This window comes from Ceratina calcarata, unplaced genomic scaffold, assembly GCF_001652005.2.
Source record: "Ceratina calcarata isolate Rehan_Ccalc_2016 unplaced genomic scaffold, ASM165200v1 scaffold211.2, whole genome shotgun sequence".
Lineage (NCBI taxonomy): Eukaryota > Metazoa > Arthropoda > Insecta > Hymenoptera > Apidae > Ceratina > Ceratina calcarata.
In genome coordinates, this window is record NW_017142786.1 from 156529 (window position 1) to 169983 (window position 13455).

Sequence of the window (13455 nt, forward strand, 5' to 3'; positions counted from 1 at the left end):
AACCTTGATTATCTTCTATAGGATGGATTTTAGATTCAAACGTCGCTTAGACTGTAATTATTTAGCTTAAATAAATATAAATCTAAATAAAATTGTCCTGTAAAAGATATCTCTCTTTAAAATATAAGAAGATGGAAGTACTTTAAATTGTAAACAGCTTTTTTATCAGTGGATCAACGATCGTCAGCTGAATTTAATCGCATCAAAGTGCAGCGCAAAAAGAAAAATTAGCGAGGCATTCATCGAGGGGTGCGCGTTAGCAGAAAGAAGAAGCTCCGACAGAGGGGTTGCCAAAAGGGGGAGAAAAAGAGAAACGACGTCCAAAGGACGGGTGGGACGGGGAGGGAGGGTTGATGGAAGGGAGGGGAATGAGGCGGCCGGCGGCACGATGCACTCTCTCGCCTGTTTAGTCGTTGCTCGTGCGCGCGCCATGCCAGGTTGGCGATGATCGTTTCTCTTCTCTCGCCTCTGTCGTACGTTTTCCTGTGAAAACGCGTTAATCAAATCACTCCTGGCTCGCTCGGAACGTTGAAAACGCCGTGTTTGGGGGGTTGGGGGGGGGCTCTCTGATCAATTTCAAACTGCGCCGCAGCGAAAAACTGTGAGAATACCAGGAATGCACTTTGCACCAGCCGAAATTCGTTCGGTAAATTCCAGTGAGCGCGTCGTCAATGAATCAGTGGCCGATTGATCAAGAAATTTCAACTATTTCAGGGTCTGTAAATACCTTGTCCACAGAACTGTTACACTTGGATAATAGAAGATACTGCGAAGATCGACTGCGTAGAAAATATTGAAGATTTCCCAATTCGCAATTTAATATCCAGATCAGTGATTGATTAATCAAGAAATTTATTCGATTCGGGGATTTATCTCAAAATATCTTATCCACAGAACTGTCACACTTGGAAGCATAAGAAGTGCGATTACACAGAAAATTATTGGAAATTTTCCATTTTGCAATTTAATCTCCAGATCAGTGATTGATTAATCGAGAAGTTTGCTCGATTTGGGGATCTGCCTCAGACTATCCATAGAACTGTTACACTTGGAAGCATAAGAAGATTTTTAAATATCGACAGACATCTTACAAATTCTTCATTTTAAAATTGAATGTCTATATCAGTAATCCACTAATGAAGAAATTTGTTCGACTAGAATCAATTCGTCCATAGAACTGTAATAAAGTTCGATTTCGCAGAGGACATTGTTAGAGATTTTTCAACTCCGCAATTGAATGCTCAGGGGATCGTTCCAGTTTGAAACATAAGTTCGACGCGAGTTTTCAAACACCGTCGCTGCTGCTGCCGACGGTGGTATTTAAGCACGTCACGGGTTAAACGTCAAGAAAATCGGTACGCGGTTCAAGGGACAGCGAACGAACGAACGAAAGAGCGAGCGAGCGATAATCGTCGAGTCGGCCGATAACGTTATCTGTCTGTAATAATTGCGGTGCATCACGGCCAGCCATTGTCGCCGGACCTCATTCGGTGTACTATTGCTGACCGCGTGCTTCAACAGGTGATACTGGCTCGACGCGCGGCGCCTCAAGTCGGAAGTTGAATGAACGCTCGGAGCACTCGGTAGAATTAAAAAGGGAAATCGAGCCGTCCGGGTGTACCGTGAAACTGTGCGCGCGTACACGGGTCTAGGACTGAATAAGATCGGATCGGCGCGATTCTATCCACTGGAACGTTAACTGGCGATAAGGTCAGGCGTCGCGTGTGCCACGAGACAACGGGAGGAGCGATAAAGAGAGGAAGAGAGTTGGGAAAGGGGGCCACCGACTGGCGCCTTGTTCCTCGCTAAAGTGACACGTCGCCTTGGCCAATAAAACCGACAAACGGTTCTAAACTGAATCGGCAGCTGCGATACACGCCCGGGCTTGAGCGTTCGTTGGCCCCGGGCTCGTTTAATTCGCGGAGCGAGACCCTCCGATCGAGTTTCGCCCCGGCGGAGTGATTAAAGTGATCGAAACAGAAGAGTTTGTGCACCTTTATTTATTACCTTCTGTGCTTATCGAGAGAAATAACGGGTGAAGGATGATGATGACTCGTCGGGACTGATAAGGCGGATATTGGATTAGTCAGGATGATGATGGCACCGCAGGTCGTGGGTGTCCTGCTGAAGAAACCTGGACAGCAGAGTCACCCACGCTTCCAACCGTTGGACCCACAGGAGACGAAAATAAGAGGTGAGCTCCACTTCATTCGTTTCATATCTCATGGACTTATCCCAGTATTTAATTACACAGCCAACAAGAAATGTTTGGCAGATAAGAAACGTTTGACATAATGTGTAGAGAAGGATTAGGCCCATAAATCATTAGCTGTAACAGATGTTTACAATATCCACTGCGTGATTCTTATAGAGTGTCTCATGTCAGGAAGCAGAAATGATCTATCACGTTTCCGAATAATGCACGAATTTAGGGAAAATTAGGTATTTAATGTGAGAAACTTTATAAGATTCACGCTGACGACTCTGGGAAAATAATTTTTTGTCGTCGTCATTAAAACCTGGGAGAAAATTTCGAGTGCCTCGGCTACGTAAGTAACAATTTCATCCGCAAATCGTTACTTTGCACCTAAGGGGATTATCTCTGCATCAAACCGTGAAAAGATGACAGCGTGATTAATCCTCCTCGGAGATCGTTGCGTTTGTGGATTATCTTTGCAGCAAACCGTGAAAAACATAGCGCGATTAATCTCGTGCATTCCCGAGCTACTTTTACTCGAAAACGAACGACCGACGCATGATCAATCCTTTTTGAGCTAGAAACAAATTTCACATTCCAACCGTTTTCCAAAAGTGAATCAACGCTTGCGAATCTATTAACCGGAAGCTCCCCATGACGCGTCGCAACAACAATAGCCGGTGATTCGTGAGTCAAAAGGTTCCGGGAAACTAGACTCTACTCGCAGATTAGAAGCGTTTCAAATTCACTTCGATTATCGTCTCGACACAATAATAATAATAATAATAATAATAATAATAATAATAATAATAATAATAATAAGAAGAAGAAGAAGAAGAAGAAGAAGAAGAAGAAGAAGAAGAAGAAGAAAAAGAAGAATAATAATAATGTTGCTTACTAACTGGCGACTGGAATCGGGAGATAGGATGTCCGTAAATCCCGACCATTCACCGACCTTCTCTCGGCTGATCGGGCCTCATTACATTACATTACATTATCCATGTTATGATTCATTGGGCCGTGTTGTTACAACATTCGTCTTATCGTAACTCGAGGCGCTGCTCCGCGTTTCGAACGAAAGTGAATGTTCCCCGAAACGCAGCACGTTGTACGATTCGATTTTCCGAACTCGTCTAGTCATCGCGAAACGTAACGTTTCATTGATGACATTTAGCGAACGGCTAATACTTGTGCAATTTGCCAACTGATAAAGAAATAGCTCGCTCGTTATCACTCCACCAGTCACACGAGTTGATATACAACTGTGTCCTATATAGAAAGATTAACTGTCTTCAAGTACCTTTCGCAACATGCCAGTTTTCAGAAATCAACTAATTAATTATTCTGACTACTAACAGATGTCTAATCGTAGACAAAATAGAAAAACGTAATGAAACTAGTGACACAAATTCAGAATAATGAAAAAGGTTTAAAAATAATTAAAATCGTATGAGTCGCAAAATATCTGCCACAAAGTTTAGACGTATTTTTTTTAAGTCACAGGGAAAAAGGAACATTAATGTATAAAATACTTCACATATTCCAATAGTTTTATTAATGTAATATCTAATAAGTGTTAACATTTCAATGCTTCTTTCATTGTCTCAAGCTCGTGCAACCTTAAATGCTTGAACAGAGTTTCCGATGGTAATTCACAAATAAGCCGTTCACCGAGTCCCGATCGGATCGAGCTGGATAACTAGTGAATAAAAGTTAAAAAAAAAAAGGGCGTCACGAAATTCTTGCGGTGTACGGTGTGGTCGGCCGGCTTTTTTTCGCGAGGAAACTCGCAACCTCTCACGATTCGATTGACAATTCGTGCTCCGTAATCCGGTATCTGGGCTACCGTGGTAACGGGATACTTTTACGCGGTTATCCACTCCGGGGAACATGAAAACGGCCTGTTCCTAGCGGTGTGGAAGCCGCGTACGACGACGGCGACGAGTCGTTCCTTTTTCTGTTCTCGAAGCAGAGCTCTCGCCAGGGATCGTAGCCCTGACACCCGCCGATTTAATGTCAGGGTTGACGACACTCGAAGAAATTTCACCGCGAATCCACAGTCAGTTGAATCGAACGACACGCGAATACATTGTGAATTATTAATACAGTATTTTATGAAATTCAATCAACTCTTATAAATATTTTATTATATTTTTTACAATGAGATTGTACGATTGTCTGCAGTCATAAGTATACAGGGTGTTCCATTTAAATGTAGTAAGAAGAAGAAGAAGAAGAAGAAGAAGAAGAAGAAGAAGAAGAAGAAGAAAAAGAAGAATAATAATAATGTTGCTTACTAACTGGCGACTGGAATCGGGAGATAGGATGTCCGTAAATCCCGACCATTCACCGACCTTCTCTCGGCTGATCGGGCCTCATTACATTACATTACATTATCCATGTTATGATTCATTGGGCCGTGTTGTTACAACATTCGTCTTATCGTAACTCGAGGCGCTGCTCCGCGTTTCGAACGAAAGTGAATGTTCCCCGAAACGCAGCACGTTGTACGATTCGATTTTCCGAACTCGTCTAGTCATCGCGAAACGTAACGTTTCATTGATGACATTTAGCGAACGGCTAATACTTGTGCAATTTGCCAACTGATAAAGAAATAGCTCGCTCGTTATCACTCCACCAGTCACACGAGTTGATATACAACTGTGTCCTATATAGAAAGATTAACTGTCTTCAAGTACCTTTCGCAACATGCCAGTTTTCAGAAATCAACTAATTAATTATTCTGACTACTAACAGATGTCTAATCGTAGACAAAATAGAAAAACGTAATGAAACTAGTGACACAAATTCAGAATAATGAAAAAGGTTTAAAAATAATTAAAATCGTATGAGTCGCAAAATATCTGCCACAAAGTTTAGACGTATTTTTTTTAAGTCACAGGGAAAAAGGAACATTAATGTATAAAATACTTCACATATTCCAATAGTTTTATTAATGTAATATCTAATAAGTGTTAACATTTCAATGCTTCTTTCATTGTCTCAAGCTCGTGCAACCTTAAATGCTTGAACAGAGTTTCCGATGGTAATTCACAAATAAGCCGTTCACCGAGTCCCGATCGGATCGAGCTGGATAACTAGTGAATAAAAGTTAAAAAAAAAAAGGGCGTCACGAAATTCTTGCGGTGTACGGTGTGGTCGGCCGGCTTTTTTTCGCGAGGAAACTCGCAACCTCTCACGATTCGATTGACAATTCGTGCTCCGTAATCCGGTATCTGGGCTACCGTGGTAACGGGATACTTTTACGCGGTTATCCACTCCGGGGAACATGAAAACGGCCTGTTCCTAGCGGTGTGGAAGCCGCGTACGACGACGGCGACGAGTCGTTCCTTTTTCTGTTCTCGAAGCAGAGCTCTCGCCAGGGATCGTAGCCCTGACACCCGCCGATTTAATGTCAGGGTTGACGACACTCGAAGAAATTTCACCGCGAATCCACAGTCAGTTGAATCGAACGACACGCGAATACATTGTGAATTATTAATACAGTATTTTATGAAATTCAATCAACTCTTATAAATATTTTATTATATTTTTTACAATGAGATTGTACGATTGTCTGCAGTCATAAGTATACAGGGTGTTCCATTTAAATGTAGAGACCTAAATATTTTCTTCACTCGCGATGATAATTGTTTCAAAAGATGAATAATTTGTAAGAGCTTTCTTTCTGAACGTCATTCTGTTTTAACGTCACTAATATTTTTTTCTCTGAAAATGTATATCTTTTTCTTTTACAAATTTTCAATAATTGCATAAAACAGATGTAAGGAATTTAAGAAAGAAATTGAAGATGCATGTAACAAGTGCAACATATTGACAGTTATCTCTTTCTAATATCATTGAGTAGTGAAATATATTAGTTGAACTCTTAAAAATAATTCTTGACTCATTTCTAATTGCAAAACGTTCCAACCATTGACTAATCATATTTGCCAATGTTTTTATCTAATCTGCCCCACCCAACTCAATGGATCGATTACGTGACTAATTGGTAAACGAAACTAAAATAGATTGACTTGTAAGAAGATTCTTACGAGATGCTCCGTTGTTTCCAACGATTGTTAGGAGGTTGTGAAAAATGGTATGTAGGTAGGTTCAAGGTCGGGATTCGCGCGAAAGTTTGTTCCGTGGACGGTTAATTGCAGCAGGCAAGTGGAGTACCTAAATTCCATCGTTTACGGCAGGTCAAGAAACAGTAAAAGGAAAGCAGGTGAGTCTATTAACGTGGCCGTGCTGGCTAAAGACGATGAATTTCTACCTGGCTTTCCTCCCATCCCGCGCGCCGAATTGTACCAGCAATCTTTCCAATTCGGTCGAAAATTTTTATTTTTTGAATTTCGTTTAACCATTTGTGCTAATTATAAATTGATAATTAGAATTCGTTTTGTATTTTTAATTATAATACAGAGAGAGAAGTACATATTTTATTGTAAAATAGTTTGTTTCACAATTTTTTGGGGTCTTTGGGGTAAACCCGCAGAACCCATTACTGCTTATAATCTATCATGTATTTTATATCTTATAATACATAATTTATATTTCTTAATTTTCGTCCACTCTCTGTTATGTAGAGGACAGGACTTCTCTTTTCACGTAACTCACTGGTCTTTTCCTTCAGTGAAAAAGGCCATGTAATGTTGGTTTCGATTTTAACTTTCACAAAGGAGCATTACCAGCCGGTTCGAATTTTCCCTTGGTACGTAACAGATTCAGTTAATCGAGCAGAAACACTTGATCGCATAGAAAGCAAGGGTCGTTTCGCTAATTTTCCAAATTTTCAAGTCGATCGACTCCAGAGTCGAATCGCATGGGGAAACGTCCAGGTATTTCACCTTCGTAAGAGATTTCCACGTCCCCTTCCGCAGAACGCAAGGTCGGAGCATAAAAGGAAGACTTTTTTGCATTTCGTGCCCTGAAGGAATCCACAGAAATGAGACTCGCACCCTGCATTCGCAAACGGATATATATATGTGTTTGGGAGATCGTTCCGAGGTGTTGGGGTCTGAGACTTTTTTCAGTCGATCTCTGCGTCCTGTAAATAAAATCGTCGACGAAATATCCTCGCGTGATCTTTCTCGGAAATATAAATTCACAACTGAATGACGATTACATTTCTGCTCGCAGGAGGCCGACGAATTCTTACTCCGAATGGTCTTCGAATTTAAATGAAACTGTTCTCAGAATTTTTTCTTCGAAATATTATCAATATCAGATGAAACTTTCCAGATTTCTTGTTGCAGTGTCCAAAAATAACGATTTTAGACGAATCCATTTATTCTCTCTTTCATTNGGGTGTATAAAAATTATAGTCACGATCACCATAGCGGAATCCTCCACTTTTGGATCAGCGGAAATCGCTTTAAATAAAATAAACCATACAACTGACTTTGACCTTGAGAAAAGTGGTCCAAAAGGTCAAAAAAAAATTTTATATTGCATCATCCAGTACTAACCGCGAGGAACGAAAGTCTCAAAGCAACCACAGGTCTCAAGGCAACCGTCCACATAAAAAACGAAGTTAAAGTTTCGATTTTTAAACTCTATTTATAATACGATATTATATCCAGTCGAGGCCAATCTCGTGGCCCATTTTTAAAGAGATCTCCACCGATCCAGAAGTGTAGAATCCCGTTAAGGTGGTCGTGACATATTTTCATACACTCTATTACAAGCTGCCCCTCTATATTATACATATTAATGAAAACATTTCATAATTGTCTCTTCAGTTTTTACAATCTAAATGGTAAGTTAATTTCCTTATTAGAAGAGGCACTTCGGTACTAATTAACACTCGTCTCGCGAACTCCTACAGAAATTTCTTTATTAATTAAAATTTCCCATTCTGCAAACTTGGATCCATTGAATGAGAAAATTCTTGCACGCATTGAATGGATACGATTTTTTTTTTACCTCGAGTGTGCTCTGTATAGTAATTCCCATTCGAATGGCATCGGCTTGTGCACGTTGCCTTGCCATTGAGATTTAGGTCACAGCGTCGAATTAAGCACGGTTCACAAGTGCTATTGACGAAAACTCGCCACGACCGGGGATTAAGATGTATACAAGGAGATAAATGTTTAGCCCCCGTCCCGAGTTTCTTCGAATCGTACATACATTCACGGTACATAAACGGTATTTAGCTTCTACTGTACGTCCGCGGATCCTTTTCACGCTCCGTAGGTTCCTCCTGTGAGAAGTTTACTCGCCCGTCCCGGTAGCTACGGCTACTAGACTACGTTTACCGGAAATTAATCCCCGGGCTGTCTTCGCTCGGAGGAAACGAACAGACGATCCATACAAGATCTCTGCTCCGAAATTGAAGATTGTTTCCTTCTGTTCTGTTGAAGGCACCTATTCTAGATTGAAATTAATTTGCATTTCATTCGTGTCATGTAAATTATATACTGTTCTAATGAAAATTATGCAATACCTGTTTTTGTTAAGTTTGCAAGATCGAGATTCACTTGAAAAATCGAGTATTTTGCATTTCAATGAATTCTGCTCAATAATAAGTAGACCATAGTTTTCATGCATTTTTGAAAGAATTGTATTCACAATGAATATAAAGAATATTTGCCACGTTAAGAGGTATAAAATATATTTGTATTTACAAGTGTTTATTTAGAATAGTATTCTTGTTTTGTATGCGTATGTGTGAATGCTCTGTTTTGCATAAAAATTTGCGGTCTAGTAATGAGTACAACTGTATTGATTAAATTCATAGAATACTCTTTGAAACGTATCTCACATATTGAATGAGGTGATGCAGGTTGCAATAAAAGTTTAATGGGGCCGTAAATAAGGGTGCCGCGCGAACGACAAAGCGATCGGTAGTTTTAAATTCATAGAATACTCTTTGAAACGTATCTCACATATTGAATGAGGTGATGCAGGTTGCAATAAAAGTTTAATGGGGCCGTAAATAAGGGTGCCGCGCGAACGACAAAGCGATCGGTAGTGCGAGCCGCGAGTACGAGTACATAAACGACAATCGTGACTTAGGTTCGTCGATCGAATCGTATCTCGGCCAACGGGGAAGACGCGCCGTTCTGCCTTTCACTAAATGCCCGGCCGTCTTCTTTTACACGTTATTCGGGATTCAAATGGTCGACCCGGTCGTGCCATTTACCATTCCATTCCCCTGCCTGTCTGTGTGCCTGTCACTGCAACGAACATCGTTCCTCATTGTGCAAAACCAAATAGAAAAATTCTCACAATCAGTCATTAAATTAACAAACAGAATTCAATTCCAATTATGTTATTATTCGAATTTTCTACTAAAAATCAGACAATTATATTAAACGTGAAATTGACATGATTGAAAAATCGTCACAATCAATCATTGAATTAACGGAGGGAATTTAATTCCAACCATGTTTACTCATTTTATTAATTAAATTATTATTATTATTGCATTTCCAGTAAAAAATCTGACGAATATGAAACATGAAAATATAAATGATCAATTTACTTTTAAATTTTTTTTAAAAATCAGAATAAACACGTGGCTGGAATTAAACTCCATTCGCTACTTTAATGATTGATTTTGACCATTTTTTTTAAAAAAAAAAAAATGTAGCAAATGGAGTTTAATTCCAGCCACGTGTTTATTCTGATTTTTCAGTAAAAATCCGACAAATAGGAAACGTGAAAATGTAGGTTTTCAATTTATCTCGAAACTGGCATGAGCCATGCTTGATACACGATGTAGCGTTCGTTACCGGCGGCAAACGGGGACAGAGGAAGTGGAACGGACTCCTTTGCTGCAACGTTGGTAGGTAAACAGGTGTTTCGGAGGGACGCGGGCGTCGTTACGGTGGGCGAATTCAGCAAATTCGTTTTTACCTGACGCAAGCAGTTAACACTAAAATCGTATGAGACTTCGTTCAAGGAAATCATTAAAAACTCCATAAAAGTTCTTAAACACCAGGTAAAAAAAAATTGTTTCGTCTTGATTGATAATTATTAAATCATGTACGAATTAAAACGTCAATTCATCGTCTTTTATAATCTGTTGATCAGAAGTTATAAATTATTATCTCCGCAATAAATTATTCCATCTATAAATACAGTTAATAATCTATTATTATTTGAACAAGTGAAATTACCAGGTTTGAAAACGAGTGATACCACTTTTTACGGCAACATCTATTGACCTGAATCAGATATTTGTTTTCCATGTTAGATAATTTATACTCAAAGCAACAGACGTGACGTCGTTGATCTCCTTCAACCGATTCCACTTTTTTCCTAATCAGCGGAATATAATTCCATCCAGAAAAACAAGAATTATCCAATTATGTTCTTCTATGCGAAGACTTGTATTCCTGTTAGAGATTCTTGTACATGAAGATTGAGAAAATTAATGAAGGAAAGGAAGTGATTTTTGCGATTTCACGCGCGAAGAGAAAAATCAGCCGTTTCTCTGAAGAAATGCCGTCCGACTAGTCTGTCCATCGATCACTGATCGATCGTAGATCGCATCACGGTGAAATTTTAAACCGAGGAAAATCGGACGCCCCGATCTCTTAACAATTCCATCGATTCATTACCACTGTTCAATAATAATTACCGTGTGCGATTATTTCCATCTAATCATAAATTGGACGAGCGAATCAATTCGATTTCTAGTGACTTGCAACGAATGATTAGAAGCGAATTGACCGAATAGCGTGTTCATCTGGAAGGATTTTGTGTAAAGTCGGTTGTCAAGAGGCAGACGAGAGGCTCGATTAAAAATAGTAGCACAATGAAAGGCCGCGGGCAATAATTTATATGCAGAACCGCGCACTATCTCCTTGTTGTTCCGTGCTCCTTATCACGGCTACGGATGATAAAGCATCCGGAATTGTTCAAAGTTTAACCAGGAGAACTTCTTATTGAAAAAAATCATATAGCATTTATTATAATTCTAGCTTTATAAATATATATAAATTGTTTAATTGAAAAGAGTATTTTGTTTGGCAGTCAACGTGTGAATCATTTGTTACTCCTAATCTTCACGCACTAACGATTTCGTTCCTTTAATTCTATTTAAAAAAATAAGAATTCGTGTGAGCATCCACAATCGATTTATAAATTTAAATAACGAAACTGAAAACTAAAAACAAATCTCGGAATATAATTTCTCATCGGAAAGCAAAAAGAATTCTATGAATCTCAATCCATGCTCACAGCTGAGAAGAATTATGTGTCCAAACAGAATAATAAACCAGGGTACGAAGAATGTTTCCCGAACGCAAAGAGCGTAGAAAAACAGTTCTAGAAATAAGAAAACTCGGTACGGCTCATCACTTATCTCACGCATAGCTCCGATAATTCCCCCAGTCGAAGGATCGTTAATTTTTCGTATTTTACATCAATTTTTTTTTTTGTCTTATTCGTTCGATGGTCGATTTTCTCCGGTAGTATCGGACGAGCGGTTCCGTCGACCCCTTTAAGCCGGATTTCTACGGAGGTTGCATCGCTAAGAACCGGGTCCCGCTCGCCCGGATTCGCGCAACCAGTCCCGGCGAGGGAAAAGCGGTTGTGAAAATGTCTCTACGGCTGGCGAGGCGAGTCGTGCGCCGCGCCGGCTGCCTGGATCCAACGCGATCCAGGATCCGTGATCGTGGCCACGTTCTATCCACCGGCTCCTTTTTCCACTCCAATAATTACATTTATAGCCACATAGTTGAATGTGATAATCTAATAGTTAATATCGAAATATTATTCTTATAAGATGAAGTTTCGATTATAGAAGTCAGTCATTGAAATTGTAGAAACTAAAACTTTCAATTTCTACGTATTGTCGTCTTTTTCTACAATTCTATGTATTATCTTTAATATTATGGAAAACGAAGAAATTATGACGTGAAGAGAAATTGAGATTACTATTTATCTTACCTATCTTACCTATTTATTTTATCTTCACGTTATCTATTTATCGTTTGACGTATCGTATTTTATATTTTGTAAACTGAATAATTGATCGAATTTACTTGTATCATACAATTTATCCATATTATGATATATCATGATTTATAAAATATTGAGAACTATTTAATATAGTTTACCAAAAAAAGTAAAATACTTCATCAATTCTTTAGCTGTCCTCAGTTGGTGAGTCGATAAAATGAAATTACATACATGTGCAATTTTTATTACATATGTAAGCATAAAAGAACGCTCTTGCATGTGTAATTAAATATAAGTTCCAATTGAATGAACAAATTCTGAATATAAAATTAAATATTTAATATGCAATAATAAATGATTACAAAATATCTTTGCATTCATTATAAAATTTCATAATGAAGCAAAATTACAGTACTTTATACGCATGACTAGATATAATCAATAATTTGTGAATAATTTTTGAAAACGCGTCGCTAGAATGCCAATCGGTGGCATGATCACAGTGATTAGTACACTTTCACTGTTCCGCGACGTTTGCTGCAAATTTTTCTCGTTACATAATTTTGAGATTACGCGAGGGATCTGATAAAGTGAGGAAGAGAAGTTCGAACTCTTTTACCACTCCGGGAAACGGAATTCGGGATGGTTTTGCTCACGGTGTACTAGCCACTCCGTTCCTGATTGCGCAATACCGTCTGATTGTATCAGGATAGAGTTGCGGCAAGGGAGTTGAGCAACTTTGTTCGTGTGCTTGATGAAATTCCAAGTAACCAAATTGATAACCAATTGGATTAGATTGAATTTGATATCGGATTATTTTTGATTTGTGAATACGCTTTTCTTATGTCGTCTGTCATATTAACATTTTATAGTAATACTTGGTGGACCGTTAAATTATCTTTGATGTTCGATTCGAGGTTGCGAAATTGGAAACGGTGAGCTTGTTAACAAAGATAAACTCGAAACTGACTGCTAGTACGATGTGTACATAATATACGTAGAACGGCTGAATTTCACCAGCTGGGATTCTTATTCCAACCAGCGGCCAGGATATCATATTTTACTGCAATCAGTTTTGCCTCGAACCGACGGGGACTTTCTAAAAAATGATTTGCATGCGCTGGAAATATGTCAGACAGGGGAAAAAAAGAATTTCATATTTTACATGCTTACAGAACTGATTGAGGTATTGATTAAAATTAGAGGAATACTATTTCATTTCACATTGACAAGGTTTCTAATATACAAAATTGTACAGTCAGTTGTTAAGGTTGTATGAGTCGTAACATCTCTGTCAAAAGTTTAAGAAATTAAATTACAAGTTCCATTTAATATTTAAA

The 13455-nt window shown here is 38.8% G+C and overlaps 1 protein-coding gene across 1 annotated transcript in view; it reads left to right on the plus strand.

Annotated features, from left to right (window-relative positions):
• Positions 1-424: 424 nt before the first annotated feature.
• The window catches only part of LOC108622272 (uncharacterized), a 42709-nt gene continuing 29678 nt past the window's right edge, over positions 425-13455 (plus strand). Inside the window, exon 1 of the mRNA XM_018020048.2 lies at positions 425-2194. Coding sequence (XP_017875537.1) covers positions 2092-2194 — 103 coding nt within the window. The 5' untranslated portion in view covers positions 425-2091. The remainder of the gene's footprint in view (positions 2195-13455) is intronic.